At 39.4% G+C, this 27,434-nt stretch overlaps 1 protein-coding gene across 7 annotated transcripts in view; it reads right to left on the bottom strand.

Annotated features, from left to right (window-relative positions):
- Window positions 1-21,175, bottom strand: part of LOC138692940 (zinc finger protein ZFP2-like) — a 47,073-nt gene extending 25,898 nt beyond the window's left edge. For 4 of the 7 annotated variants that reach the window (XM_069816338.1, XM_069816344.1, XM_069816342.1 and 1 more), the window contains exons 1-3: window positions 20,959-21,175; window positions 17,891-17,967; window positions 4,317-4,427 (exon numbers count right to left, since the gene is read on the bottom strand). In XM_069816338.1, coding sequence (XP_069672439.1) covers window positions 4,317-4,427; window positions 17,891-17,962 — 183 coding nt within the window. In that variant the 5' untranslated portion in view covers window positions 17,963-17,967; window positions 20,959-21,175. The other 3 variants (XM_069816340.1, XM_069816339.1, XM_069816341.1) reach the window with 3 other exon arrangements.
- Between the last annotated feature and the right edge of the window lie 6,259 nt (window positions 21,176-27,434).

The raw sequence follows: 27,434 nt of genomic DNA, 5'->3' as shown, positions 1-27,434 counted from the left end.
GTTTATTGACAACTTACGGAACATCTGCTCGGTTGGGAAAAGAGACATAAGTATTTCTCCCATTAGAATAATTCATACAGAAGAAAATCAAATCGACATAAACCAGTGTGATGACAGTTTTTTCCTTCTCCTGTAAAATTAATACTTTTGACTTGTGCCACTTTCCCCGAGCATTACAGAACCACAACTACGTATAAGTAATGGAACTAGGAAGGTTCAATAGAGTCAGTACACAGTCATGCGCCTAATGTGGAAGACATAGAATCTGTTAAAGTTCGTGCTAACCTAAAAGGGATTAGTGTCGATTTTGTTATATTATTTTTTGTAATATGTTAGTATTCTGTTCTTTAACGTTTTGTTAAATTTCACTGCTTGTGTACTTTGTGATCTGGTAGAGTGTAAGAGAAAACTCTAGTAAAGTAAGTAAATAAATAAACAAATAAATAAGGGAACGCTGCACAAAATCTCAGAATGCCATCCGCCCGAATTAAGAGAAGTGTCTTCACGGGTTTTAGCAGTTCTACTGGAATACAAGGAAAACTGTCACCTGAGCTGGTAACATCACACAAAGATTCCGTAAAAGTGGCTGTTGGGCGACATCATCCAAGCTTTTACGCATTTCTGACAGAAGTGGAAAAGAATAGGTGGACACAGATGACATTACAACAACCGTGTTGCCAGACTTTTTGACGATCCTACAAGGTGTATAATAAATTAATCCCTTTGCAATCATATCGTTAAATTAAGTTACGTTACTCTAAATACGAACAGGTTTTCTTTTATTTAACTGACCAGCCGGCTGTTGGCCTCACGTTCACATGCCGAAGCAGAAGTGGACGATCATCCAACCAGAATGGAGGTATCGTGTGGTTAGCAGGATGATCTACGAGTTCGCGTCAGCTGCTCAAATCCGACACGGCAGGCAGGAGGCGGTGCAATCAGCCACACCGCACTACCGCACAACGTCGCTCCCTTGCCATGTGTGAGAAAGAGAACTGTCAATACCTTTCCAGCTTTGTATAGACTGTAGTCTAGAAGTCAATTTTCAAATTAAGATAAGTTAGAGACTGAACAATTCACAAACACGCTTGAATAAATTAGTTAGTTCAATTTCAAGTACAGCAGGAGAAATATAAAAAGTTTTACCTATAACTTTATTTCCTACGTTGGATTCAGTGTCTAATGAAAAAAATACCTAATATAGAATAAAAGCGTCCAATTCCAAAACTGTCTAAATCCATTTTTTAAAAATTGAGATAATGGCAGTTTCGTCATCTATCTAAATGTCTCTAGCAATTTTCTAATGAATGTTGTGCCTAAATTCCCTCTTTCCTTCCATAAATAAGCTTCAAATATGACGAACACTGCAAACAATTAGGAAAAAAGTTATCAGTTTTTGGCGTTTCCTGAAAATTGTTAAGAAATAAATTATTTTTATTTCAGTTACTTCAGGGAGTGATCTATAGATATCATTAGTTGCAAATATCCCAAGTACTGGAGGTGGTCATGGCAGGGGAAGAGGGAGAAAGTCTACTCAAGTAACAAGAAATCCTTTCATACTGAAGGTTGACACTTTCATACTGAAGGTGATGGAATAGAATGCACTACTATTCGTCCACAACACAACTATAGGCTTTGCAAAGAGGTCCATCAAAAATGGTAACTATTCGAGCATATGGAAACTGCTAACCGATGACAGTAAGCTCCTGCATATTAAAAAAAAGAGACAGCAGGAATTACAAGAGACAGCCAGACCAGTATTCTTCAAGCATTAGAAGCAGCTATTTCACTTATGTGAGAGGAGTATATGGAACAAAAATTTCCCACTGCATTATTGTGGTTGCAGCTTCGTTTCGGAATACTGTGAGCATAAGATTTCTGTAATTCCCAAACAGACTGCTTTGCAGTTGCTACATGAGCAACAAACCACACAAGTTCGAAATCTGGCTGTTGGTAAACATGTATCGCTGGCAGAGTATGTTGTAATTGTCTGGCAGAGCCCTACATTTCTAAGGGAAGAAATAATACATGCGACAAGTCCTTCACAGCAAAATGTCTTCCAGAAAATTTGAAACGCAAGAGTACCAATGTGGTTGGCACACTGAAAAAGTCTAGAAGGGAAATTCCTCTGTCAGAAAAATCGTCTAAAGCATCCTTGCATAGTGCGACACTTTACATCACTCTAACATCATACTTACTTACTGGCTTTTAAAGAACGCGGAGGTTCATTGCCACCCCAAAGGTCTTTTTTCCTCCGGTCTCCCAACTAACACTTTATATGCATTTCTGGATTCGGCCATATGTGCTACATGCCCTGCCCATCTCAGACGTCTGGATTTAATGTTCCTAATTATGTCAGGTGAAGAATACAATGCGTGCAGCTCTGCATTGTGTAGTTTTCTCCATTCTCCTGTAACTTCATCCCTCTTAGCCCCAAATATTTTCTTAAGAACCTTATTTTCAAACACTCTTAACCTCTGTTCCTCTCTCAAAGTGAGAGTCCAAGTTTCACAGTGATACAGCACAACCGGTAATATAACTGTTCTATAAATTCTAACTTTCAGATTTTTTGACAGCAGACTAGATGACAAAAGCTTCTCAACCGAATAATAACAGGCATTTCCCATATTTTCTGCGTTTAATTTCCTCCCGAGTGTCATTTATATTTGTTACTGTTGCTCCCAGATATTTGAATTTTTCCATCTCTTCGAAGGATAAATCTCCAATTTTTATAGCTCCACTTCGTACAATATTCTGGTCACGAGACATAATCATATACTTAGTCTTTTCGGGATTTACTTCCAAACCTATCGCTTTACTTGCTTCAAGTATAATTTCCGCGTTTTCCCTAATTGTTTGTGGATTTTCTCCTAAAATATTCACGTCATCCGCATAGACAAGGTGATGTAACCCGTTCAATTCCAAACCCTCTGTGTTACCCTGAACTTTCCTAATGGCATATTCTAGAGAGAAGTTAAAAAGTAAAGGTGATAGTGCATCTCCCTGCTTTAGCCCGCAGTGAATTGGAAAAGCATCAGATAGAAACTGGCCTATACAGACTCTGCTGTAAGTTTCACTAAGACACATTTTAATTAATCGAACTAGTTTCTTGGGAATACCAAATTCAAGAAGAATATTATATAAAACTTCTGTCTTAACCGAGTGATATGCCTTTTTTAAATCTATGAATAATTGATATTTTTTACCCTTATACTCCCATTTTTTCTCCAATATCTGTGGAATACAAAAAATCTGATCAATAGTCGATCTATTACGCTTAAAACCACACTGATGATCCCCAATAATTTCATCTACATATGGAGTTAATCTTCTCAAAAGGATATTGGACAAAATTTTGTACGAAGTCAACAAGTGATATTCCTCGAAAGTTACTACAGTTAGTCTTGTCCCCCTTCTTAAAAATAGGTACGATTATGGACTCCTTCCATACCCTAACATCATACTAAGGTAAAAAGAACAATATTGTGCTTCTGTCGAGCTCCATGCATGGAACAGTTACTATCAACAAACAGTACTCTAAAATGTATCCGAGACAATAATACTCTATAATGGAACCAATGTGGTGTCGACGTCACAGTCCAAATGCTCGACTGTACACTGTGAAATACGGATGTCGTGGATGGCCTGTGCACATTTTTTCAATATGTTGGACTTGGCAGCAATCAATACTCCCAAACTCTACAACTAACACAGTGCCTCGATGCCAGTTGGGAGAACTGGCCACAAGCTCCTCTTCCACAGGCAGAAGGAGCCTGTGTGCAAAGTGCTTCTGTATACCATGATGCTGTGAATAAACCATCATGAAAGGTTTCCGATTTTTTTATCCTTGTTTACATTGTAATGTTCTAATAAGAAATTAATTTTCTTCGTTTAATCTTAAATTGTTTACAGTAGTAGGCGAGGTTTAAAGTTTTGAAAATTCTCATATTCTATATAAAAAATAAGCATGTAAACTCCATACAAATTTATAAACAGAATTTAAGAATATATATTCCTATGAGAAGTGTTAAATATTTGTTAAGAAACCTCAATGAACTTGCAATGGTGAACATGACAGCTTGGTCCTTGCAGGTAGACTAGTGTGAAGTCATTAATATTCTCTTGGAACCGAAAGTGAGAATATGACTGCATCCTATCTTAATGAGAATTAATATTGTGTTAATAATCTTCAAGGCTCAGTCATATCATTCGATGCACTGTTAGTTAGTCTTTGTAAGGCTGTTGTTACAAACAAAACAGAACATGAGTTCAATATCAAGACATTAAGATAAGAACAATGAATAGACTTCACTCACCTCCGGTTCAAACTTCACTGCAGAAAATGTGACTGATGCTGCAGTTTCCTCAAGTTTGACCTCCCATTTGAAGCCACAGCCAGAGTCTGTGCTCTCCACTGCTGTCCCTTCCTGCCAACGACATGATTAGGATTCAATCAGCAATGCAACTAACAATCTGTAATCACTGACTGGACACTAGACATTATATAATCCAACTGTAAATAATAAAATGCCATTTTACGTCTATTTTCTGACTCCATCTTTCTGTTGTCTGCTTGGAACAACAAACAGAAACTGAATGCTGTTCACAGATCCTTAGCTGTGCTTAACAATGATGCCAGCACACTGTGGGGTGCTGCTTGCCTCCTTCACTAGAGACGTCAGAAGTCATTTCTGTGTCAGCAGTAGTTGTAGTGTCAGTTATTGTGATCTATTATGTTTTACACCTTGTAAATTACACCCTGAACAAGAATTTTATTTAAAATATGTGCATTATTATGAAATATATGTAGGTGACACAAAAGGAAGTTTAGAGCAGTATATTTTCAGGGAAACTGTCTCAGAAAATTAATAATATCAAGAAAAACGCGAGAAACAGGCTTAGGTGTGAACGGCAATTACAACATGACACACACAAGGAAAACTTGACGCAATAGAGTCATTCCACATCAAATCACACAAAATTATACAAATTTTGACCTTCATATTCTGACTGCGTTTATATTTTTTTTACCAACCCTATGGGTCTAATATACTAACAAGTGTATTTTTATTTCCTCCTAAGTCCACATGTTTTTAAAATATTGCATGTTAAAATTAATTAAAAATGTCGCACAATACAACATTTAAAGCGTCATATTTCTGAGCATATTTATGTTAAAATTAAAAAAAAAAAATGCATTTAAAAGCTTAAAATACTGTGTTTTGTTAAATATTTACTAATTGATTTTAATACAATTATTAAAAATATTTTTTATGATTCAATTTTTAAAAGTTAGATATCAATGTGAAGTAGCCATATTAAACATCTAAAAAAATGCCTACTAGGTGCACTGAAGTATTCTTAATAATTCCAGAAAAAATCACAATGGGGTCTTTAATAGTTTAATGGAAATTTAATTACTTATAAAACAATGTGTAGCAGGTTGGTGCAACAGTAGTGGACGGGAAGCGTTGAATGCATGCTGGGAGGTTTATTGGCACTGGATGATCCAGTGGACATTCCAACATTACACCCAGTACGGATCAAGTCACTCGAGGAAACACTGCTAACTTACACTTGTATTCACTTATTATGATATCTTCAAATATTTTAACATTTTGCTTTTTAAACGTCTGTTTTCATTCACACAACACTTTAAATTTTCACTCGCCTACCTTTTCCTCAAAAGAAAATTGTTTTACTAAAGCATCAGTTTTTGATAACAGAATGAAAGGATGTAATTTTAATGTACCAGTTACTGGTTTTAGATTGTGGTATCTGGTTTGCAAATATTCAGTGTGGGTTTTGTGCTTATTCAATGGAAAAAATATAAATGACACATTCCAAACGTTTTTTGTGCCCAATCAAACGGGTTTGTAGGATCTTGTGTAGGCTGGCTCTTGTAGCAAGTCTTTTAACAGTTCCTCCAATGCCATCGCATGGACCTTCACCATGCGACGTTGCAAAGAAGTGCCATTCAGCGCTCATTCCATAATCGTCTTCATGTAAGGAGATATTTTAAAAATAATTTTTGTTTTTGTATTGTGAACTTGATCCATCGGAAAAGTAGATGATTTTTTTCATATTGCTGAATTCTTCCTTTATGAAATTGATTGCTTCAGAATGAAAAAAGTGAAAGGAATCGGTGTCATGTTTCAGGCTTTCAAGATGACAACAATACTATTGTGACGAATTTCTGTATCTTCTTTGAAATATACTACGAAAGGATGTATTTTGGCTTGGCATTTGTTCCAATGCACACCTTGTACTGAATCTTGTATTACAAATGAATAATTTTCAGAAAAGTCTGCAATTAGCCTATTATGTAATTTTCAGGTTGTACATTTTCTTTGCATTCTGGAAAAAATAAAATATGACTGACTTTTCAAGGGAGGATGATACATCTTCTACATGAAAAACTTTACTTGCTAGGAAGCCTCTTACTTCTTTAAACTTTTCACGAGGGTTTTGTTTTTGCTGTAGTTTTCTTTTCTTGATAGGGGATTATTAACATCAAACTCTTGCTTAATTCCTCAATATTACTGATTTCTAGCACTGTATCCATAGAATTGCTAGAAGAAGAACTGGGATAATCACTTTCTCTGTCCGCACTTTCATTTTATTCATATTTATTAATATCACAAGAACTACCGGCTTCACATATAATTTCACCAGACCTATCCGGAAGTTGATAGACTTTTTTACAGCACGAATCTCATATTCGCACATTCAAAGACTCCACTAAATTGAGCTTTATCAATAAATGGCGAGTTACCCGTCTTAGTGTACTTTTCTTCTTAAAAGCGTGATTAGGAAGGTCAAATGGATTTAAATACTTGTTATATATTACGCGATCTATACCGTCATTCTTGTTATAGAATTCACGTCACTTCATGAAATTCAAACCCTGACTGATTATTTTTCTCTTCTATATTTTGCCTCCTGCCATCTGTTTACTGCCATAAAGTTTACTGCCTTACCCAGCCTTGCTATCGTTAACACTTGGCTATAGTACAGTATAAACTTACAACATTGTGAAGGGCTCCCCCTCTTAGCCGAGCTGACAATAATAAAATTACTTTATATAAGATATTTACTGTTCCTTAAGGTATTAATCATTTGATGAATGAATACATTCGTTGTGTAGTGTGGCGACATCAGTTATTATATGCAACGGGGGATTTCGTAAAACTTTCTGCGCACAGCCTTCTATCCTATGGCCGCAAGCAGTTCATTAGCTGGGAACTGCGAGCACAAGCATACTTCCGGAAAATAAATTTTTACAAATGTATGTATGTATGTATGTATGCAGATCCCACATTCGTATTTATTTTTTATTTTAGTAGGTTATTTTACGACGCTTTATCAACATCTTGGATTATTTAGCGTCTGAATGAGATGAAGGTGATAATGCCAGTGAAATGAGTCCGGGGTCCAACACCGGTAATTACCTAGCATTTGCCCGTAATGGGTTGAAGGAAAACCTCGGAAAAAACCTCAACCAGGTAACTCGCCCCGACCGGGAATCGAACCCGGGCCATCTGGTTTCGCGGCCAGACGCAATAGCCATTACTCCACAGCTGTGGACCCCACATTTCTAAATGCAGTAGTTTACAGATAATACATCAGGGAACAAGTCTTTTTTTTTTTTTTTTCAGATTTTTAACTTGGCTATTTAATGTAGTAATTTTGCTTTGAAAAAGAAATTATTAAAAAATTAGTCAAAATTTTAAATTAATTTGTGATAGCCTAAAGTAATGAAAAGTGTTGTATTTAATCTTTCAAATGCGCCAAACCTCAAAATCTCAATTATTTGTAGACACAGAGTTCCAAGTGAGTTTATGTAACAGTGTGCGCATAATTTGCGTAATTTCAAATAGTCATTACACAAATAATTAATAATTGTGGAAATAAAACAATATGGCGGCTCTCCTTATTTGATGTCTGGAATTCATGAAAAAAAAATTCGACCATTTACGAGAAGGTCGTGTTTTGTTGCTGTGCGATTTGACGTGGAATGACTCAATAGCAACAAAACTTCAAATTATTCAAAGTAGTCACTAGCTACAGATATAATGAGGCACTGCATATAATGCAACTAACAGATTTAAACGACTATAGCTGAAGCAGCCCACATAAAATAAGAATTAGAACACAATTGGTTCCCTCGAACATACATGTCCTTCCCTAGTTTAACACATTAATGATAATGCATCATGCTGAAAGACATGAACTAAAGAAGTTATTTGATACGCAGCCAAATGAGATGATATTGGGATTGATGAAGAAAGCATTCAAATAACAGCCACGTTGGAAAACAGTATTCTACTTCTCATACATAGACACGTATCCAGTACATAACATGCCATGTATCACGTAATTCACATTTTAACATCATACCTTTTTCAAATCTGTATTTTCATATTATTGTAATTTTTAAGGTTGTAATGTTGACAAATAAAATTATCTCTTGTCTTCCAAATTCATTAATTTCATATGGAGAGGCGGAGAAGAATAATTGCCTGATACATGTCACCACTGGATACTTGACTGTCAAAAAAATCACATCTCGCAAAAGCACTTGTAGCAAATAGGTAAACAGCAAATTTATAGGCTATGACCAGGAAACAAACTTCAGGTCACACAACTGCAAGCATTTTTTCAATCACATGCTGGATACAAATTCACGCAATTTATGGACGATGAAGAATTGAGCGACTGAAGCTCATAGGCCGAACTCTGACTGATGTTCCATAGAGTAGACGAGACTTGTTGCTTAGGTGAAAATATGTCAAAAGTAAGAGAAGTGTCTTAGCCCTCCCTTTTATGTGGTTACGTCCATTTCCGGCTTTTTCCCTCAAAATTCTCCATAGTTCCTTCAGTGGAACAATTAAACTCGGAGTGAGACAAGTGGCCAACAGGCTTGGAGCTCATATACTCAGTTTTTCTAAGCCCCAAACTGCCTTCTTCGCGTACCTCTTAATATTTCTCCTCCCATTCATTCAAGTGTGTTAGTATTACATTAGCGTAAGATTTGAAAAGTAAAACATAAATAAACAAGAGTCATATGACAAAAACAATATCAGGCCGACATTAGATTCATGTGTGCGATGCAATGCCAAGATATGTTCAACTGTTGATTACTCAGGAATGGATAGTGTAATGGTATTTCAACCTGTATGTAAAATAAAATCATAAAATAAAGATCTTTAAGGATCTGTATTGCGTTTTATTGTAATTGCAATACTCTATCACTTATTTTACATTAATTCAACGTTTGTAAATTCGGTACAACATTCCAGTTGTTTCGTGGTTTTCGATTCTGCATAAGTGTGCCTGTGGCAGAGCAGTGCAGCAACCTTGACGTAGCTATCGACCTACCAGTGCTGAGAGTAGAAGCTCAACTATCCTGGACAATCGCGGGACAGCACATCGAGCTCAGCCACAGCTGCGAGGTCCAGTTTGAAGAGAAAAGTACTAAATGTTATATGACAAGCTCTGCTACCCTTTGGTGTTAACTGCAGAATGTGTCAGGATACTGCTCGATTGAGTTGAATGGTAGTCACTGAAATGCACTGGGTCGAGGGCTCCAATAGTTTCTTCACCTCTACTGCCCTCTCTTTCATATGCAGCTATACCCCTACTCTTAGCCATGCAGCTATACCCCTACTCTTAGCCATGCAGCTATACCCCTACTCTTAGCCATGTAGCTATACCCCTACTCTTAGCCATGCAGCTATACCCCTACTCTTAGCCATGCAGCTATACCCCTACTCTTAGCCATGCAGCTATACCCCTACTCTTAGCCATGCAGCTATACCCCTACTCTTAGCCATGCAGCTATACCCCTACTCTTAGCCATGCAGCTATACCCCTACTCTTAGCCATGCAGCTATACCCCTACTCTTAGCCATGCAGCTATACCCCTACTCTTAGCCATGCAGCTATACCCCTACTCTTAGCCATGCAGCTATACCCCTACTCTTAGCCATGCAGCTATACCCCTACTCTTAGCCATGCAGCTATACCCCTACTCTTAGCCATGCAGCTATACCCCTACTCTTAGCCATGCAGCTATACCCCTACTCTTAGCCATGCAGCTATACCCCTACTCTTAGCCATGCAGCTATACCCCTACTCTTAGCCATGCAGCTATACCCCTACTCTTAGCCATGCAGCTATACCCCTACTCTTAGCCATGCAGCTATACCCCTACTCTTAGCCATGCAGCTATACCCCTACTCTTAGCCATGCAGCTATACCCCTACTCTTAGCCATGCAGCTATACCCCTACTCTTAGCCATGCAGCTATACCCCTACTCTTAGCCATGCAGCTATACCCCTACTCTTAGCCATGCAGCTATACCCCTACTCTTAGCCATGCAGCTATACCCCTACTCTTAGCCATGCAGCTATACCCCTACTCTTAGCCATGCAGCTATACCCCTACTCTTAGCCATGCAGCTATACCCCTACTCTTAGCCATGCAGCTATACCCCTACTCTTAGCCATGCAGCTATACCCCTACTCTTAGCCATGCAGCTATACCCCTACTCTTAGCCATGCAGCTATACCCCTACTCTTAGCCATGCAGCTATACCCCTACTCTTAGCCATGCAGCTATACCCCTACTCTTAGCCATGTAGCTATACCTCTACTCTTAGCCATGCAGCTATACCCCTACTCTTAGCCATGCAGCTATACCCCTACTCTTAGCCATGCAGCTATACCCCTACTCTTAGCCATGCAGCTATACCCCTACTCTTAGCCATGCAGCTATACCCCTACTCTTAGCCATGCAGCTATACCCCTACTCTTAGCCATGCAGCTATACCCCTACTCTTAGCCATGCAGCTATACCCCTACTCTTAGCCATGCAGCTATACCCCTACTCTTAGCCATGTAACTATACCTCTACTCTTAGCCATGCAGCTATACCCCTACTCTTAGCCATGCAGCTATACCCCTACTCTTAGCCATGCAGCTATACCCCTACTCTTAGCCATGCAGCTATACCCCTACTCTTAGCCATGCAGCTATACCCCTACTCTTAGCCATGCAGCTATACCCCTACTCTTAGCCATGCAGCTATACCCCTACTCTTAGCCATGCAGCTATACCCCTACTCTTAGCCATGCAGCTATACCCCTACTCTTAGCCATGCAGCTATACCCCTACTCTTAGCCATGCAGCTATACCCCTACTCTTAGCCATGCAGCTATACCCCTACTCTTAGCCATGTAGCTATACCTCTACTCTTAGCCATGCAGCTATACCCCTACTCTTAGCCATGCAGCTATACCCCTACTCTTAGCCATGCAGCTATACCCCTACTCTTAGCCATGCAGCTATACCCCTACTCTTAGCCATGCAGCTATACCCCTACTCTTAGCCATGCAGCTATACCCCTACTCTTAGCCATGCAGCTATACCCCTACTCTTAGCCATGCAGCTATACCCCTACTCTTAGCCATGTAGCTATACCTCTACTCTTAGCCATGCAGCTATACCCCTACTCTTAGCCATGCAGCTATACCCCTACTCTTAGCCATGCAGCTATACCCCTACTCTTAGCCATGCAGCTATACCCCTACTCTTAGCCATGCAGCTATACCCCTACTCTTAGCCATGTAGCTATACCCCTACTCTTAGCCATGCAGCTATACCCCTACTCTTAGCCATGCAGCTATACCCCTACTCTTAGCCATGTAGCTATACCCCTACTCTTAGCCATGCAGCTATACCCCTATTCTTAGCCATGCAGCTATACCCCTACTCTTAGCCATGCAGCTATACCCCTACTCTTAGCCATGCAGCTATACCCCTACTCTTAGCCATGCAGCTATACCCCTACTCTTAGCCATGCAGCTATACCCCTACTCTTAGCCATGCAGCTATACCCCTACTCTTAGCCATGTAGCTATACCTCTACTCTTAGCCATGCAGCTATACCCCTACTCTTAGCCATGCAGCTATACCCCTACTCTTAGCCATGCAGCTATACCCCTACTCTTAGCCATGTAGCTATACCTCTACTCTTAGCCATGTAGCTATGCCCCTACTCTTAGCCATGCAGCTATACCCCTACTGTTAGCCATGCAGCTATACCCCTACTCTTAGCCATGCAGCTATACCACTACTCTTAGCCATGCAGCTATACCCCTACTCTTAGCCATGTAGCTATACACCTACTCTTAGCCATGCAGCTATACCCCTACTCTTAGCCATGTAGCTATACCCCTACTCTTAGCCATGCAGCTATACCTCTACTCTTAGCCATGCAGCTATACCTCTACTCTTAGCCATGTAGCTATACCCCTACTCTTAGCCATGCAGCTATACCCCTACTCTTAGCCATGCAGCTATACCCCTACTCTTAGCCATGTAGCTATACCCCTACTCTTAGCCATGTAGCTATACCCCTACTCTTAGCCATGTAGCTATACCCCTACTCTTAGCCATGTAGCTATACCCCTACTCTTAGCCATGAAGCTATACCCCTACTCTTAGCCATGTAGCTATACCCCTACTCTTAGCCATGTAGCTATACCCCTACTCTTAGCCATGCAGCTATACCCCTACTCTTAGCCATGTAGCTATACCCCTACTCTTAGCCATGCAGCTATACCCCTACTCTTAGCCATGTAGCTATACCCCTACTCTTAGCCATGTAACTATACCCCTACTCTAGCCATGTAACTATACCCCTACTCTAGCCATGTAACTATACCCCTACTCTAGCCATGTAACTATACCCCTACTCTAGCCATGTAACTATACCCCTACTCTTAGCCATGCAGCTATACCCCTACTCTTAGCCATGCAGCTATACCCCTACTCTTAGCCATGTAGCTATACCCCTACTCTTAGCCATGCAGCTATACCCCTACTCTTAGCCATGCAGCTATACCCCTACTCTTAGCCATGTAGCTATACCCCTACTCTTAGCCATGCAGCTATACCCCTACTCTTAGCCATGTAGCTATACCTCTACTCTTAGCCATGTAGCTATACCCCTACTCTTAGCCATGCAGCTATACCCCTACTCTTAGCCATGCAGCTATACCCCTACTCTTAGCCATGCAGCTATACCCCTACTCTTAGCCATGCAGCTATACCCCTACTCTTAGCCATGTAGCTATACCCCTACTCTTAGCCATGCAGCTATACCCCTACTCTTAGCCATGCAGCTATACCCCTACTCTTAGCCATGCAGCTATACCCCTACTCTTAGCCATGCAGCTATACCCCTACTCTTAGCCATGCAGCTATACCCCTACTCTTAGCCATGTAGCTATACCCCTACTCTTAGCCATGCAGCTATACCCCTACTCTTAGCCATGCAGCTATACCCCTACTCTTAGCCATGTAGCTATACCCCTACTCTTAGCCATGCAGCTATACCCCTACTCTTAGCCATGCAGCTATACCCCTACTCTTAGCCATGCAGCTATACCCCTACTCTTAGCCATGCAGCTATACCCCTACTCTTAGCCATGCAGCTATACCCCTACTCTTAGCCATGCAGCTATACCCCTACTCTTAGCCATGTAGCTATACCTCTACTCTTAGCCATGCAGCTATACCCCTACTCTTAGCCATGCAGCTATACCCTTACTCTTAGCCATGCAGCTATACCCGTACTCTTAGCCATGCAGCTATACCCCTACTCTTAGCCATGCAGCTATACCCCTACTCTTAGCCATGTAGCTATACCTCTACTCTTAGCCATGTAGCTATACCCCTACTCTTAGCCATGCAGCTATACCCCTACTCTTAGCCATGCAGCTATACCCCTACTCTTAGCCATGCAGCTATACCCCTACTCTTAGCCATGCAGCTATACCCCTACTCTTAGCCATGTAGCTATACCCCTACTCTTAGCCATGCAGCTATACCCCTACTCTTAGCCATGTAGCTATACCCCTACTATTAGCCATGCAGCTATACCTCTACTCTTAGCCATGCAGCTATACCTCTACTCTTAGCCATGTAGCTATACCCCTACTCTTAGCCATGCAGCTATACCCCTACTCTTAGCCATGCAGCTATACCCCTACTCTTAGCCATGCAGCTATACCCCTACTCTTAGCCATGTAGCTATACCCCTACTCTTAGCCATGTAGCTATACCCCTACTCTTAGCCATGTAGCTATACCCCTACTCTTAGCCATGTAGCTATACCCCTACTCTTAGCCATGAAGCTATACCCCTACTCTTAGCCATGTAGCTATACCCCTACTCTTAGCCATGTAGCTATACCCCTACTCTTAGCCATGCAGCTATACCCCTACTCTTAGCCATGTAGCTATACCCCTACTCTTAGCCATGCAGCTATACCCCTACTCTTAGCCATGTAGCTATACCCCTACTCTTAGCCATGTAACTATACCCCTACTCTAGCCATGTAATTATACCCCTACTCTAGCCATGTAACTATACCCCTACTCTAGCCATGTAACTATACCCCTACTCTAGCCAAGTAACTATTCCCCTACTCTAGCCATGCATTCCCAAGGCCTGCTGTCATTACTCCAATTCGCACTCCCAAGATTATCCTTTCCTCTCATCCACCAATGACAGAGGGATAGTCTCCTCAGAGCAACCAGCATTGGGTACTCTCCTTTTAGGTCTGCCCTTATCATACCCAACAGATATTTCCGAAGGTCAGATCAGGACATACTGCCTCCCCTTCCTGAATGTCACGAACTTCCAAAGGTCATGTTAGTTGGTCCTTCTCAAGGCCAACTGCCTTTACTCTCCCACTTACTTTCTCAAAGCCGTCACTTCCAGAAACTCATCTTAAGAAAGACTGGTAGCCCTTTTCAGGGCGACCAGCATCAGGTACTGTAACTTCTCTATCAATCCAAGGACACATCAGTCAAGCTTCTTCAGCTATATCTCCCATTTCTATCCTTCTGTATGTGTATATTCTCTTCAATTTCTACTCCAGGCTCCCCTAGTCAAAGTTGCCAGGGCCAACTGCCTCCCTGTCAGCCTTCAACATTACCTCTCTTATTCTCTTTGCCTGTGTCTCCCCATTTGTCAGGTAATATCATTCCTCTGATTATTACCACACTCAATGGCAAGAAAATTCGGCCCTACACAGGGCCAACTGGCATCTAACCTGTTGCCCCTTCCACTAATTCTGGTACAGCTATAATACAGCATGTATACCGAAGAGAAGCATAGCTGATAAGGTCATGGGGGAGAAAGTGGTCAGAATGGACCTGTCAGACAATTAGACAGCGTTGACAAGCCATTGCCAGTAATGTCAAGTCATCACAGTGAAGGTTACGAAAATGCATTTGCAGATATTGAACTCTAGTTTATCTGAGAGTATGACATCGTCCCCTGCCTCGAAAATCTGCTGACCATTACATGCACTTAGCGAACTGACAACAACTCAATCTTCTAGTTCTGCCTCCAACACAGTAATAGTACTAGGCTCACGGATAATACTGCTGCTGCTGCTGCTGCTCCTGCCGAGGATTAGACAAGACCATCTTCACTTCGGAACAGCCTCCACGGTAATAATTGTCCGCACTGATCTCTGCCACACTACCGAACCTAGCAACATGACTTTCTGGGACCCGCTGTTCACTTTCAACGTTGTCTTCCAGATATCCGAGACTCTCGGTGTTAGCCTGATGTTCACAGTCGTGATAAACATGCAATGCTAGAGACTCAGCAACAAAAAGCAAAAGCCTAGCCACTATATAGAAATTAAACATGTCAAAATTGCGCAATTCACTTATCCCGCTGACAATTTCCTTATAGTCAATTATAAAATTTACCGTTCAGATAGATCTAATGATGTAAGAGAGGAATAAGCCGTGACGTGGATAAATTAATCAGCCACCACGAACGTCCGCAAACAACCACTCTTACTTTGACAATGATTGATAATGAAAAAATCCACTCTGTAGTGGTTTATAACCCACCTAGTGCCCTCCCCATCAATGACGTTTCATTACTGGTACATCGACAATAGTCACAGTTGGAGGTGACCTATATTTAAAAAAACAAAGGAATTGTGGGAATTCGTGTTACTAATACTGTGGGGAGGAGGCCCCATAACCGCTTCTAGCTGAGTGCCCATGCGACCTCTTCTCACACATCCCAGACAATCCTCATCACGAATCGGATATTTTCTGTAACATTATCCTTCACTACCAGATGGAGGAAGGAGATTCCTATGATAAAGCAGCGACTTGTACTTCCGTCTCTACATTCCAAACAAAAATTAATAACACACTCTTGTGGCATACCAAATTTAATGGTGGTGTGCCTTCAGGCAGCGTGCTACACCAATGACCGGGGACATGACAGTGTCCTGCGCCTGTTAGCTAACGACTCAGCCGTTAAGACGTCTTGTTCTGCCTTAGCAGCCATCACTAAACTTCAAAGACAACAGAAACTGAACCTTGGTGTAAGAAGCTGAATATCGCTACCTTAATTCCAAAACCTCGCAACTCGCTCGGATGTTGATCTTCACTTTTTCCGAGTTTTTTAAAGTATATACATCTACTGACGAAGGAGTGAAGCTTAATTTATAATATAATTGCGCTGTTACGACACCATTTAACTTCTCTCTCTGTGGATATACTCTAAAAAAAACGCGCAGAAAGTGAAAATCGACATCCGAGCAAGATACGAGGTTTTGGAATTAAGATAATGATATAAAAACAGGCCATTATATTCAGTAGATGATGCAAATCCCCACATCATAATAATTACAGTAGTTTGGAGCACCTACATCAAGGGCAAACCCTGTACAAAAGTCTAATTACAACAATTTCCCATTTGGGGGTATGCATCTCAGAACTAATCTAAAACTAATATTGGGATTATCTTATGTCACACCTTTGAAACTAATTCTTAGTGAACTTAAAATATGGATAGTAAGGGAGTTCATAACCAACAAAGCATTTCAGAGATAGAATAAAAGTTCTACTAGTAAAGAACCTTAGTCTCCTGTTTAGTGAATTATAACAAACGACCAAGAAGTACCTTCCACATACTACTGTGGGACGACGTCCCTGAACATACTCAAATAAATGAACCTTCGGGACAATATAACATTGTGGTGCAGGCCATGTAGTCTACTACAATAATATTGATCCTCAAAACTGTAACTGTCAAAGAAAATGAACTGCAAACATATGAGATTTTGGATGGGCTTATCCCCCACACGGTCAATGCACTCATATAGACACTGTATTAGCGCGATTTTTGTATATATTCACACAACGAGATATAGATCACAACATGCAATTTCCAGAATGCGACGTACAAACACATTAGCTCACAATAACTCATTACATAAACTATAGTGTGACTTGAAAAGGAACATATCCGCCTATTGGTTTCATTTGTATCACATTTGACAGCCCAACAAAGCAATCCTATCGGTGTGTTGTCAGGAATGATGTAGATTGACGCAAACTGAAGAGTGGACAGGGAAAAATGTATAAGTGCGAAAAAATTAAATTTCCACTTTCTCTTTGGAAAGTGATTTAGGCCTCATGCCTACAAAGTGTCATCAGATAGAAAGAAGTGCAAGAATTTGACTGCACAGTTGGCAGAGAGCTCAGTAAATGATACACTCCATAATTTTTGGCACTTATACCCTTTCCTCCGTCACCTCTTCAATTGTTAAATAATAGCCTCGGTACCTCAGTAGGCGGGTTAGTTTTGGTTTTTTTCTTTCTGTGTGTAGTTTTCGACGGAAGTCTTTAATATTTGCTCTGTAAATGGATCTGTCATATTGAGCACAAAGTTTGAATTACCAAATATTCTAACAGTCCAAGTTTCATTATATTGCATAGAATTTACTAGGTAATATACATAGGAGGGAGTAGACAACAGAGTAAATAAATTGCCTTACAAGTGGTGAAGGATCTGCTTCATCTTTAATTGCCAAAGGGTCGTCCTCGGGTTCCATCTTGATAACATCCATTACTTCTGAAAATGAACCATGGCCGGATTTAGAGTGACTAGTCTCTCTAAATTGATTGCAACAATTAAGAGAAAAAATGCCTAGTTTTTTGTCATTTTTCACTTTTTCATGTACCACAATCACTTATAAAAAAACTAAAAGAAATTGTACCAGTATTATGTTTACTGCCCGTGCCTCACTTCCTGAGCTGTTTCTTTGCGGGGTGAGAGGCAGAGGGAGTGAGTGGAAGGTCCTGTGTACCGCATGTGCCTACTACCCTACGTTCAACACATCGGCCTTTTCAGGATTCCTTTCGTCAGCTATGGAGCAAGATCAGCCATGGACAAGCGAATATATAGGCTGTCTCCTCACAAAACAAATTATGTGCTACTTATCAATTCCTGTAACGAAACACTAATACCAGTTGTAGGCTACAGTCTCTACTTGAGATTATCGACCTAATGGCGATTACGGTTGTAACGTGTACAACACATCTGTAAACTCTTTCCTCTATGGCAGTGTTCCTCAAACGTTTTTCCACCGCAAAACCCCTTTTAATCTAAAGTGTAACTGCGGAATCCTTGTAATATTTTATTAGTATTTAATAGTTAACAGACAAGTGAGAGCTAGTATCTCTAATTCTGTTCAGTGGGACGAATGTATTTGCTTTTTAAGCCTACAATCTGGTTTTATGGCGGAAAGTTGTAGTCTCATTTATGCTATACTTCTGCATTTTGTCTTTTCGGTATTTTGTTTTAGTGGACACATACGCAGAGAATCCAATGATGAAAGTGGTAAGTATTATGGGTATTTTCCGTTTTAGATGTTCATAGTGTTATTACGCATACTCGTATTATTGAAATATTATTATTACGCATATTCTTGGATTATTATTATTATTATTATTATTATTATTATTATTATTATTATTATTATTATTATTATTGTTATTATTATTATCGGTGGTTTCATGTTATTATTGATTCATATTTTCGTAACATTTATATATTTTTATAGTATCCACTAAATATAAAATAGCCATCGAAGCACCCCAGTCAGCTAAGGCACTTGCCTATTGATCCAGAGTTGCGCTCGGGCGCGGGTTCGATTCCCTCTTGGGCTGATTACCTGGTTCGATTTTTTTCCCGAGGATTTCCCCAACCGTAAGGCGAATGTCATGTAATTTTTGGCGAATCCCTGACCTCATCTCGCCAAAATACCATTTCGCTATCATCAATCCCATCGATGCAAAATAACCTAGTAGTTGATACAATGTCGTTAAATAACCAAGTAAAAAAAGTATAAAACAAAATTTAAAATCATATAGGGCTCACGGAACCCCGGAACATACTTTGAGAAATGCTGCTCTATGGCAATTCAGCAATTGTCCAGACTGAACGAAGAGTGGCCTAGTGTGTACTTACATCCCCATCGTCATCAGAGATAATAGCGATAGTGGTAACCATGATAGAGTATCCAGTATTATAAACAGTAAAGACCCCTGCAATAGCATAGGATAATGTTTTCATCACATGTAATATGCTGCCGTGCCACACGCTGCAACTGACGTGCCGGTCTGAGCAGACCTAAGAGGCGTGGTTATAAGCAATAGGGAACTCTTGGTTCAGGACGTGAGACACGGGCAGTATAGTACCGTACATCATGGTATGCATTATAAAGTAAAAACAATGACACAAAAACATAGAATTACATGCAACCATTATTCACAATAAGCACTTAGAATGGGCAGAAAACATACTGTACATGTTGGCATGAGTCACTAGGCAGTTCCAACATGAATGTTCTCACACCTAACATCACCTCAATAAAAATTTGTAACTTAAAACCCCATCATTTCTCCAAGTTGAGACTTCACATACTTATAGTCAACAACGACAAGAATAATAATAGGCCCTAATAATAATAATAATAATAATAATAATAATAATAATAATAATAATAATAATAATGGCGTTTTTGAGATTAAAAAAGAGCCTTAAAATGAGATGTAACAGAGGCCTGTAACATGTCTGCTTCCAAAGTTATGAATTTTTTTGTTGACACAGTTGTCCCAAAATTTCCTTTTTTTTTTTTTTTTTTTTTTTTTAAATGAAAAATAAAAACTCGCTCATCGGAAAAATAAAAACCATTTGAAGTGGTTGATATGACTAGAATGACCTATAGGCATATTTCATAACAGAATTTCTTATCTTAAACGTAATAATTGGATGCATTCTTTGTACTAGCTGTAAAAAAACTGTAAGGATTCATGAAAAGAATAAAGTTAAAGACCTTTCTTTACAATTGCGTTACCAAGTCAAAATTTGCTATGGAAGCGGGAAGCTAATGAAGAGATGCGGGCAGATGTCGAGGAGGAAGGGGTAGCATATACATCTCATTTCCAGTATTCGTAAAGTCGAATCATTGACAGGTGAGGTTAGTTTAGGCTTTTGGTATGCCTTGCATATAAGGCGTTCATAAGTCAACATGATTAACTCCACTTTTGGTTATTTTAGAGTTTCTAAGTTGGCAATGTATTAAATTGACCATACTTTCAGTGGTCAATGTGATTAACTCCATAGTTCAGTAAAAAGCCCACACAATGCAATATTCTTCTGGACTACAACACAGAATCAGTTATGTGTATTCAATTTTAACCTTGAATATCTCAAAACCTTTGGAAAAGGAGTTAATCATGTTGACTTCTGAACGCCTCATATAGCCTGCTAATCATTGTATAAGAATGTATCCTTTCTTCCGAAGCATAGTAATAGTAAAGAAATCCCTACCTACCTATCTACTCTACATAGAAAAGAGTAAAGTATTCCAAACGAGTCATTATATGTCGATAACAGTTGTTTCACCCTTGCATTAAGTAGAGTTTGAATACACACGTACAGATAACAGAAATTAACACAACATGGTCTGCATAAGAGTGGTAGCAGCACCGGCAATCTATGAGCTTTCCAACAATGAAAATGGTAAATGTTCGACAGCGATACCATAGGCCTACATACCTGCGGTAATAAAGTCGAACTTTTCTAATATTTCAGTTCTTCAGCCCAGTCTACAATAACGAAGTAACAATCTCTGATTATTGAATATGTTAAATAGTACACAATTATTCACTTCAAACTAATGTTGATGATCCAAAATGAAAGTGAAACCAAATACCATTTAAAATAATGCACGACCAGTTAGTTTCTAATATCGGTCAGTGAAACTGTTTATAGCGATATCAAGTATGCCGTGATCGATAATCTCCATTGTGTACTCATTTATGGCTTTTAAGGAACCCTGAGGTTCATTGCCGCCCTCACATAAGCCCGCTATCGGTCCCTATCTTGTGTAAGATTAATCCAGTCTTTATCATTATATCCCACCTCCCGCAAATCCATTTTAATATTATCCTCCCATCTATGTCCCGGCTTCCCCAAAGGTCTTTTTCCCTACGGCCTCCCAACTAACACTCTATATGCATTTCTGGATTCGCCCATACGTGCTACATGCCCTGCCCAACTCAAACGTCTGGATTTAATGTTCCTAATTATGTCAGGTGAAGAATACAATGGCTGCATTCAGCCGGGACAGCGCTAATTCAGCTATTCATTTTTGCTGAGTTACAGCAGCTGTGAGGTCCTGAACGACATTGCAAAATGTCCGCTGTGTTTACAAGGAAATACGGTATTGTTCCGTCTACTCCGGAATATATGATACCATTGGTTGTTGCCTACCCCCTCCACTTCCGCTGGCTAGCAGCAGGCTTGCAACGAAAAAAAAATTTGCTAGGAAAAATGGCGCTCGCTATTTGAGCGCTGTCGGCCAGCAAGGCGTTCAATGCTGTCGCTATTTCAGTGCTACCTCAGCACTGTCCCGGCTTAACGCAGCCAATGTGTGCAATTCTGTGTTGTGTAATTTTCTTAATTCTCCTCTAACTACATCTCCCTTAGCACCAAATATTTCCTAAGAACCTTATTCTCAAACACCCTTAACCCATGTTCCTCTCTCAAAGTGAAAGTCCAAGTTTCACAACCATACAGAACAACCGGTAATATAACTGTTTTATAAATTCTAACTTTCAGATTTTCTGACAGCAATTAGATGACAAAAGTTTCTCAACCGAATAATAGCAGGCATTTCCCATATTTATTCTTCGTTTAATTTCCTGTCGAGTATAATTTCTATTTGTTACTGTTGCTCCAAGTTACTTGAATTTTTCCACCTCTTGAAAGGTTAAATTTTCAGAACCTTTGGGTGAATGCACCAATGCTCTTACCAGCTAAGCTACCCAGGAACTTCACTCGACACTATCTCAATTTTTCCCTTTATGTCCACATAACTCGAGTGGGCTGACAAGACGCCAGAAACCTACATCGAGTGCACACAAACTCTGTGTGACTTGAAATAGTGACTTACTTTTAACGTATCTACATTAACATTGTTATGCAAATCTAGTTTTCAGGTAAAGCTCCCTGTGAAGCAGACTTGAATAATTTCAAGGAAAATTAGTAGGGCTATCAACAAACACCACACTGCAGCTCCATTTAAATAACTGAAATATAAGATATCATTCAAAACAAATAACACAATATAGAAATATCTAAAGAATTACATCAAAGAAACAAATAAATACAGTTAAACTGGGGTTTACAAATTAAAATGTAATAGCTGTCCGGATTTCTACAAAGAACACTCTGAAAGATAATTCCATATAAGATACAATGAGCATATTAAAGCAATATCACATCTAATTACAAAGAACATATTACTAATAACTAGGGACCGGAGTTTTATGTAATATCAAGGTGTGAAATATGTACATATTTATGTGAGAAAAACAAGCTGAATATGTACCAAAATATGTAAAATCATGAAAATATTTAATATCAGTACCTGGCAGTTAAAGGCTAGGTAAGACTCTTCAGTTGTGACTTCATAGAGCACCCAATTTTTTACCGCACACTTGACACATTACTATTTTTCCATCTGTAATGAAATCTTCGTCCATCGCAATCTGTGATTTTATTTTTGTTATTAGGGTTGAAGATACAAGGGCCATTTAAGTTAGTCAAAAGCAGCAGATAAACTCACTTGCACTTTATACTGTAAGTATTAAAACTAGAGAAGTGAGTGAAATGAATGACACAACAGTACTGCAAGCACTGTTCCGTTTTTCTAGATTAGGAGAAAATAAGAGGAGATGTGGGACACATGCATTTTAGCTGCTCCCTGTAAGAAACAAAGTACCTACCGGTACTAAAACCTCAAACTATAGGTATTTACAAACTGTCTCATTCAGAAGAGTAGGATTATTCCAACCGAGAACCATACTTCCTAATTGCTTGGAAAATCCCATTTCCATATAGGTCTACTAACTTTAAAGTAAAGAGGTCAAGCAATAACCTGAAAAGCTATTTATTTTAATCTTTCAACATCCTTCCAGTTTACTCCTTTACTCCAGCTTCTTTTCAAAAGTCAGCTACATTATTGTGGCTCATGTCAGCCTTGACACGGGTTTTCTGAGGGTGGGTAGGTTGCAAACTGCATGGGAACGGCTTGTTAAGACATGTTCAGAACAATTATAGTCCGAGACAAATCATGTCGTCCTCGTCCCACTCCACCGCATGAAGGCAACGCTACTTTCTGAATGATTTTTACAATACAAGGTAGTTGTATGACAAAGGATGGCTTTTGTTCACTCATATTTACAGTGGGCGATGTGGGGTGAGTGCCTCTATTACTTCCTGGAACTAAGGACGTTACGTTTCGTCCCGAAATATATACTTTCTTGGGTAGGTAAAAAGATTTTTTAAATCTGTGTATTTCAAATTGTAAACTTCGCTGGCAGAAGTTTTTTTTCCTCCCTTTTAGAGAAGTAAAAATGAATAAAACCCCTAAATATATAGATTTATATCATACCAAGCCATCATATGTTATGTGGGATAAATATGTAAAAATATGTAGTATCACATTTTAATATATTAATGATAATTACAAGATTCGCAAAGATCTGTTATTCATATACGGTTAGGTTGAAAGGAATATAATATGTAATTATATAATAATCCGGCCCCTATTAATAACAAATTATAATTACAATAACAAAGAAACATAATGGAGAAGTCCACAATTAAGCACATCGAAACAATAAGAAATTTACAAGTACACAATAGCATAACCACAATATATAAGAGGGGAATTCAGGAAATAACGACCGTTTTGTTGTAATAATTAAAAAAAATATATTTATTTGAAAAAACAAAGTCTGTTACATAACTGAAGCTTCCTTTACTTCTCTACATAATCACCACCTACATTTAAGCATCTGTCGTATCTGTTCACTAGATTTAGAATTCCCGTGTTATACTCCTCTGCCGCCAGTTCATTAAGCCAGGTGTTCACTGTCTTCTTCAACTCTTCATCACTTCCAAAACGCGTACCACCCAGAAAGTCTTTCAGCTTAGTGAAAAGGTGAAAATCGCTAGGAGCAAGGTCTGGACTATAGGGCGGATGATCAAAGATTTCCCAACCGAATTGATCCAGCAATTCTCGAGTTGAAGCGGCAGTGTGCGGGAGGGCACAGATTTTGTGGTAGCCAAGATGTTGCGACACAATTTCACCAAGCAAAGAACGAGAAATGTCAGGAAAGGCAATATGCAATTCGTCGAGTGATGTGCGCCTGTCTTGCAAGATTCTGTCATTCACTTTAGTCTTCAGGTCTTCTGTGATGAGTGATGGGCGTCTGGGTCGTGTTTCATCATTGACATTTGTTTGCCCATTGTTGAACATTTCGCACCATTTTCTCACATTTCTTTCATTCATTACAGTATCACCATACACTTCTTTCAATTGCCGGTAAATTTCTGCAGGTTTCAAATGTCGGGCATTCAAAAATCGAATCACACTCCTCACCTCACAGTCGGCGGGTTTATCAATCACGTCGTTCATTTTGAAGTAACACAAAATGCACAATGGCGACTTGTTGCAACCAGTACTCACAACATTATGAGAACACATGTTAAGGAAGCCAGTTGACCTTCAAACAAGGAAGGGGAGTCAGCTGCGCGGCGGATATGCGCGAACGGTCGTTATTTCCTGGATCCCCCTCGTACTTAATACAATAATTCAGCACACACACATTATTTGATGTAATAATACATAACATACAAACAACATCCCAACACCATAAGAACAACCTACTCGTACTCCCACAACAGACACCAAACATTGAAAAGCAAGAAGAGTTGAAACCTCAGTACTTAGTTCAAGAGACAATGTCGATGACACGACATCAATGTCAAAATGGTAGGCCTACCGTCTGTCACTAAGGTACCTATATTACCTTTTTAATAATTTTAACACTTTTAAAGTTTAAGTTTTATTAATAGTGCATAACTGATGAAAAATTATTTCACATTGCTGCATTATGATTGTACTAATGTGGTGTTGTTCACCACTTTTATTCTTTTGCCTTCTCCTGACATCTTTCCTATAGTTTTGTACTTCAAATACACTCTTACATTATGTGCTGGTAGTTCTATTATATGTTATTAGAGTGCGTTGTGTTTCCTTTATTTTGTTTTTTTTTTTTTCAATTTCTCTTTTTTCTTAATAGGGTGCGTTGATTTCCTTTTTTCTACCAATCATTTTTCTTTTCTTTTTTTTTCTCTGAGAGCTGTCATCTCATTGGCTGATTTGTAAATAACGGCTCTTGACTTCTGGGTTGTTCATTCCCAGTGAGGGAGACTGGGTTGGAGGTGTTGTCTCGGAGATACTTGGACGGTGAGAGGACCCTGGCTGCAGAGGGACCGCAGGTCTATGCGTATGGGGCGCCATGTTACCTGGGCAGCCTGTTGGACTCATTGCGGCAGCTGGTGGCTAATCACATCGGGTGATGGACGCACACGGTGTTGCATGCCACCAAACTCAGTAAGGATATTCAGCCTTTCATATGGTTGATTGTGGATATATTCGTCTGACTTCTGCAAACCAAGGAGTTATTTCCTGATGCTGGTGATTGTTTGGAGCCGGCCGGCTTATTCCAGCATTATCTTCGATCAACTAGAACTGGCGATTAACAACCACAATACGGCTTATGTCGTAATATTGGCTAGTCAATCATCCTGCCTGTTAAGTGATGGACTGAGGTAACTGGACTGTGTGACCCCAATGCATGAATTTCTACTCGAGTGGATGATGTTAAGTTCATATTTTAATGGTGTGTTTGTCAGGTTCTCTCTTCATATTCGGGACTACTGTACTGGTTTGGTATTTCGGTTTGGCTTTAATTGGTTAGATTGCCAGTTGGGGACTGTGTAATTTATCTTTTATGGTTAGGTCTTTGGGAGCTGTGTTTGGGGTTTTTGTGTTAATTGGCTTAGGATTATAGGTATTGTTTAGGTAGGGGTTTTACAGGATTTTATTAGGGGACTCTCTTCAAAAGGTTGTAAGAGTTATATGAAGTACCATTTCCAGATTTGTTTATTATGATTGTAATTGTTATCTAGTGCACTAAGAGCATAGCTTATTTATGTTTATGGCTTAAAACCTGGTTCAGATTGTGTGTTTATATTGTATTTGTATAATGTTATTAAATGTGTAAGTGAAGTCAGAATTTCAGGCAGTCACTAATTACCCACTATGGATTCCTTGGCCTCTTTATTTATTATTAAGTTATGACGATTACAACCAAAACCCCACCCCACATAATTTAATTATCTCTTCCCAGGATGTAATCTTCTAAATTTGTTATTAACAATTCTCAAAAGAAAAATGTTAACTGTGATATAATTCTAATACAGCAATGCAAAATAAGTCTGTATTTTGTGACCAAATTGTGGGTAACCAACTTCTTCCTATATCCTACCTGAGAAGAAATTTCTAATAGTTAGCACTTTAAACTACAAATTTCCTATCTAAAGATTAATTTTTGTCCTACAGAATTTATTTCTTATGGTAACAATCGTTATTAGAGGAGAAAAATTCGCTTCTGTGTAGAACCAAGGACCCGCGTTCGATCCCCGGCACCGGAGTGAATTTTTTAAACTTAGAGTTGTAACACAGTAACTTACATGGTTATATTTAACACACTGAATGAATCTTGGGAAGACAGTCTTCTAATCTTTTCTTCGTCCACTAAATCATGAAATTGATTCCAAAATTTGCTTCTTACTCGTAAACTGCACTTCGGTATGCCAATTGATTCTCAGTTTTAAGCCTTGAAGTACAAAAAGGCGGAATCTCAGTGTGGCTAGTGTGGTCACAATATTGTCAAAAAGTAACCACCTAGTTCTGAGTGGAACCACGGTGCAGTCCTGCACATAAACTTGGTACACGGCAGATCCCTGCTGCAATACATAGGGCCAGTTCTGGGTTATTAGACACCTGCCTGGTAGATATAATTAGCTGTCCCAAACAAAGCATATCACGAGTACATTCACCGCTTAACCCAACCCATGGAAGCCTATTGGTATGTTTTTTTGTGACAACCATG

Source organism: Periplaneta americana, chromosome 17 (genome assembly GCF_040183065.1).
Source record: "Periplaneta americana isolate PAMFEO1 chromosome 17, P.americana_PAMFEO1_priV1, whole genome shotgun sequence".
In the NCBI taxonomy this organism is placed as follows: Eukaryota; Metazoa; Arthropoda; class Insecta; order Blattodea; family Blattidae; genus Periplaneta; species Periplaneta americana.
Note: the sequence above shows the minus strand (reverse complement) of the source record. Positions and strands in the feature narration are given on the sequence as shown.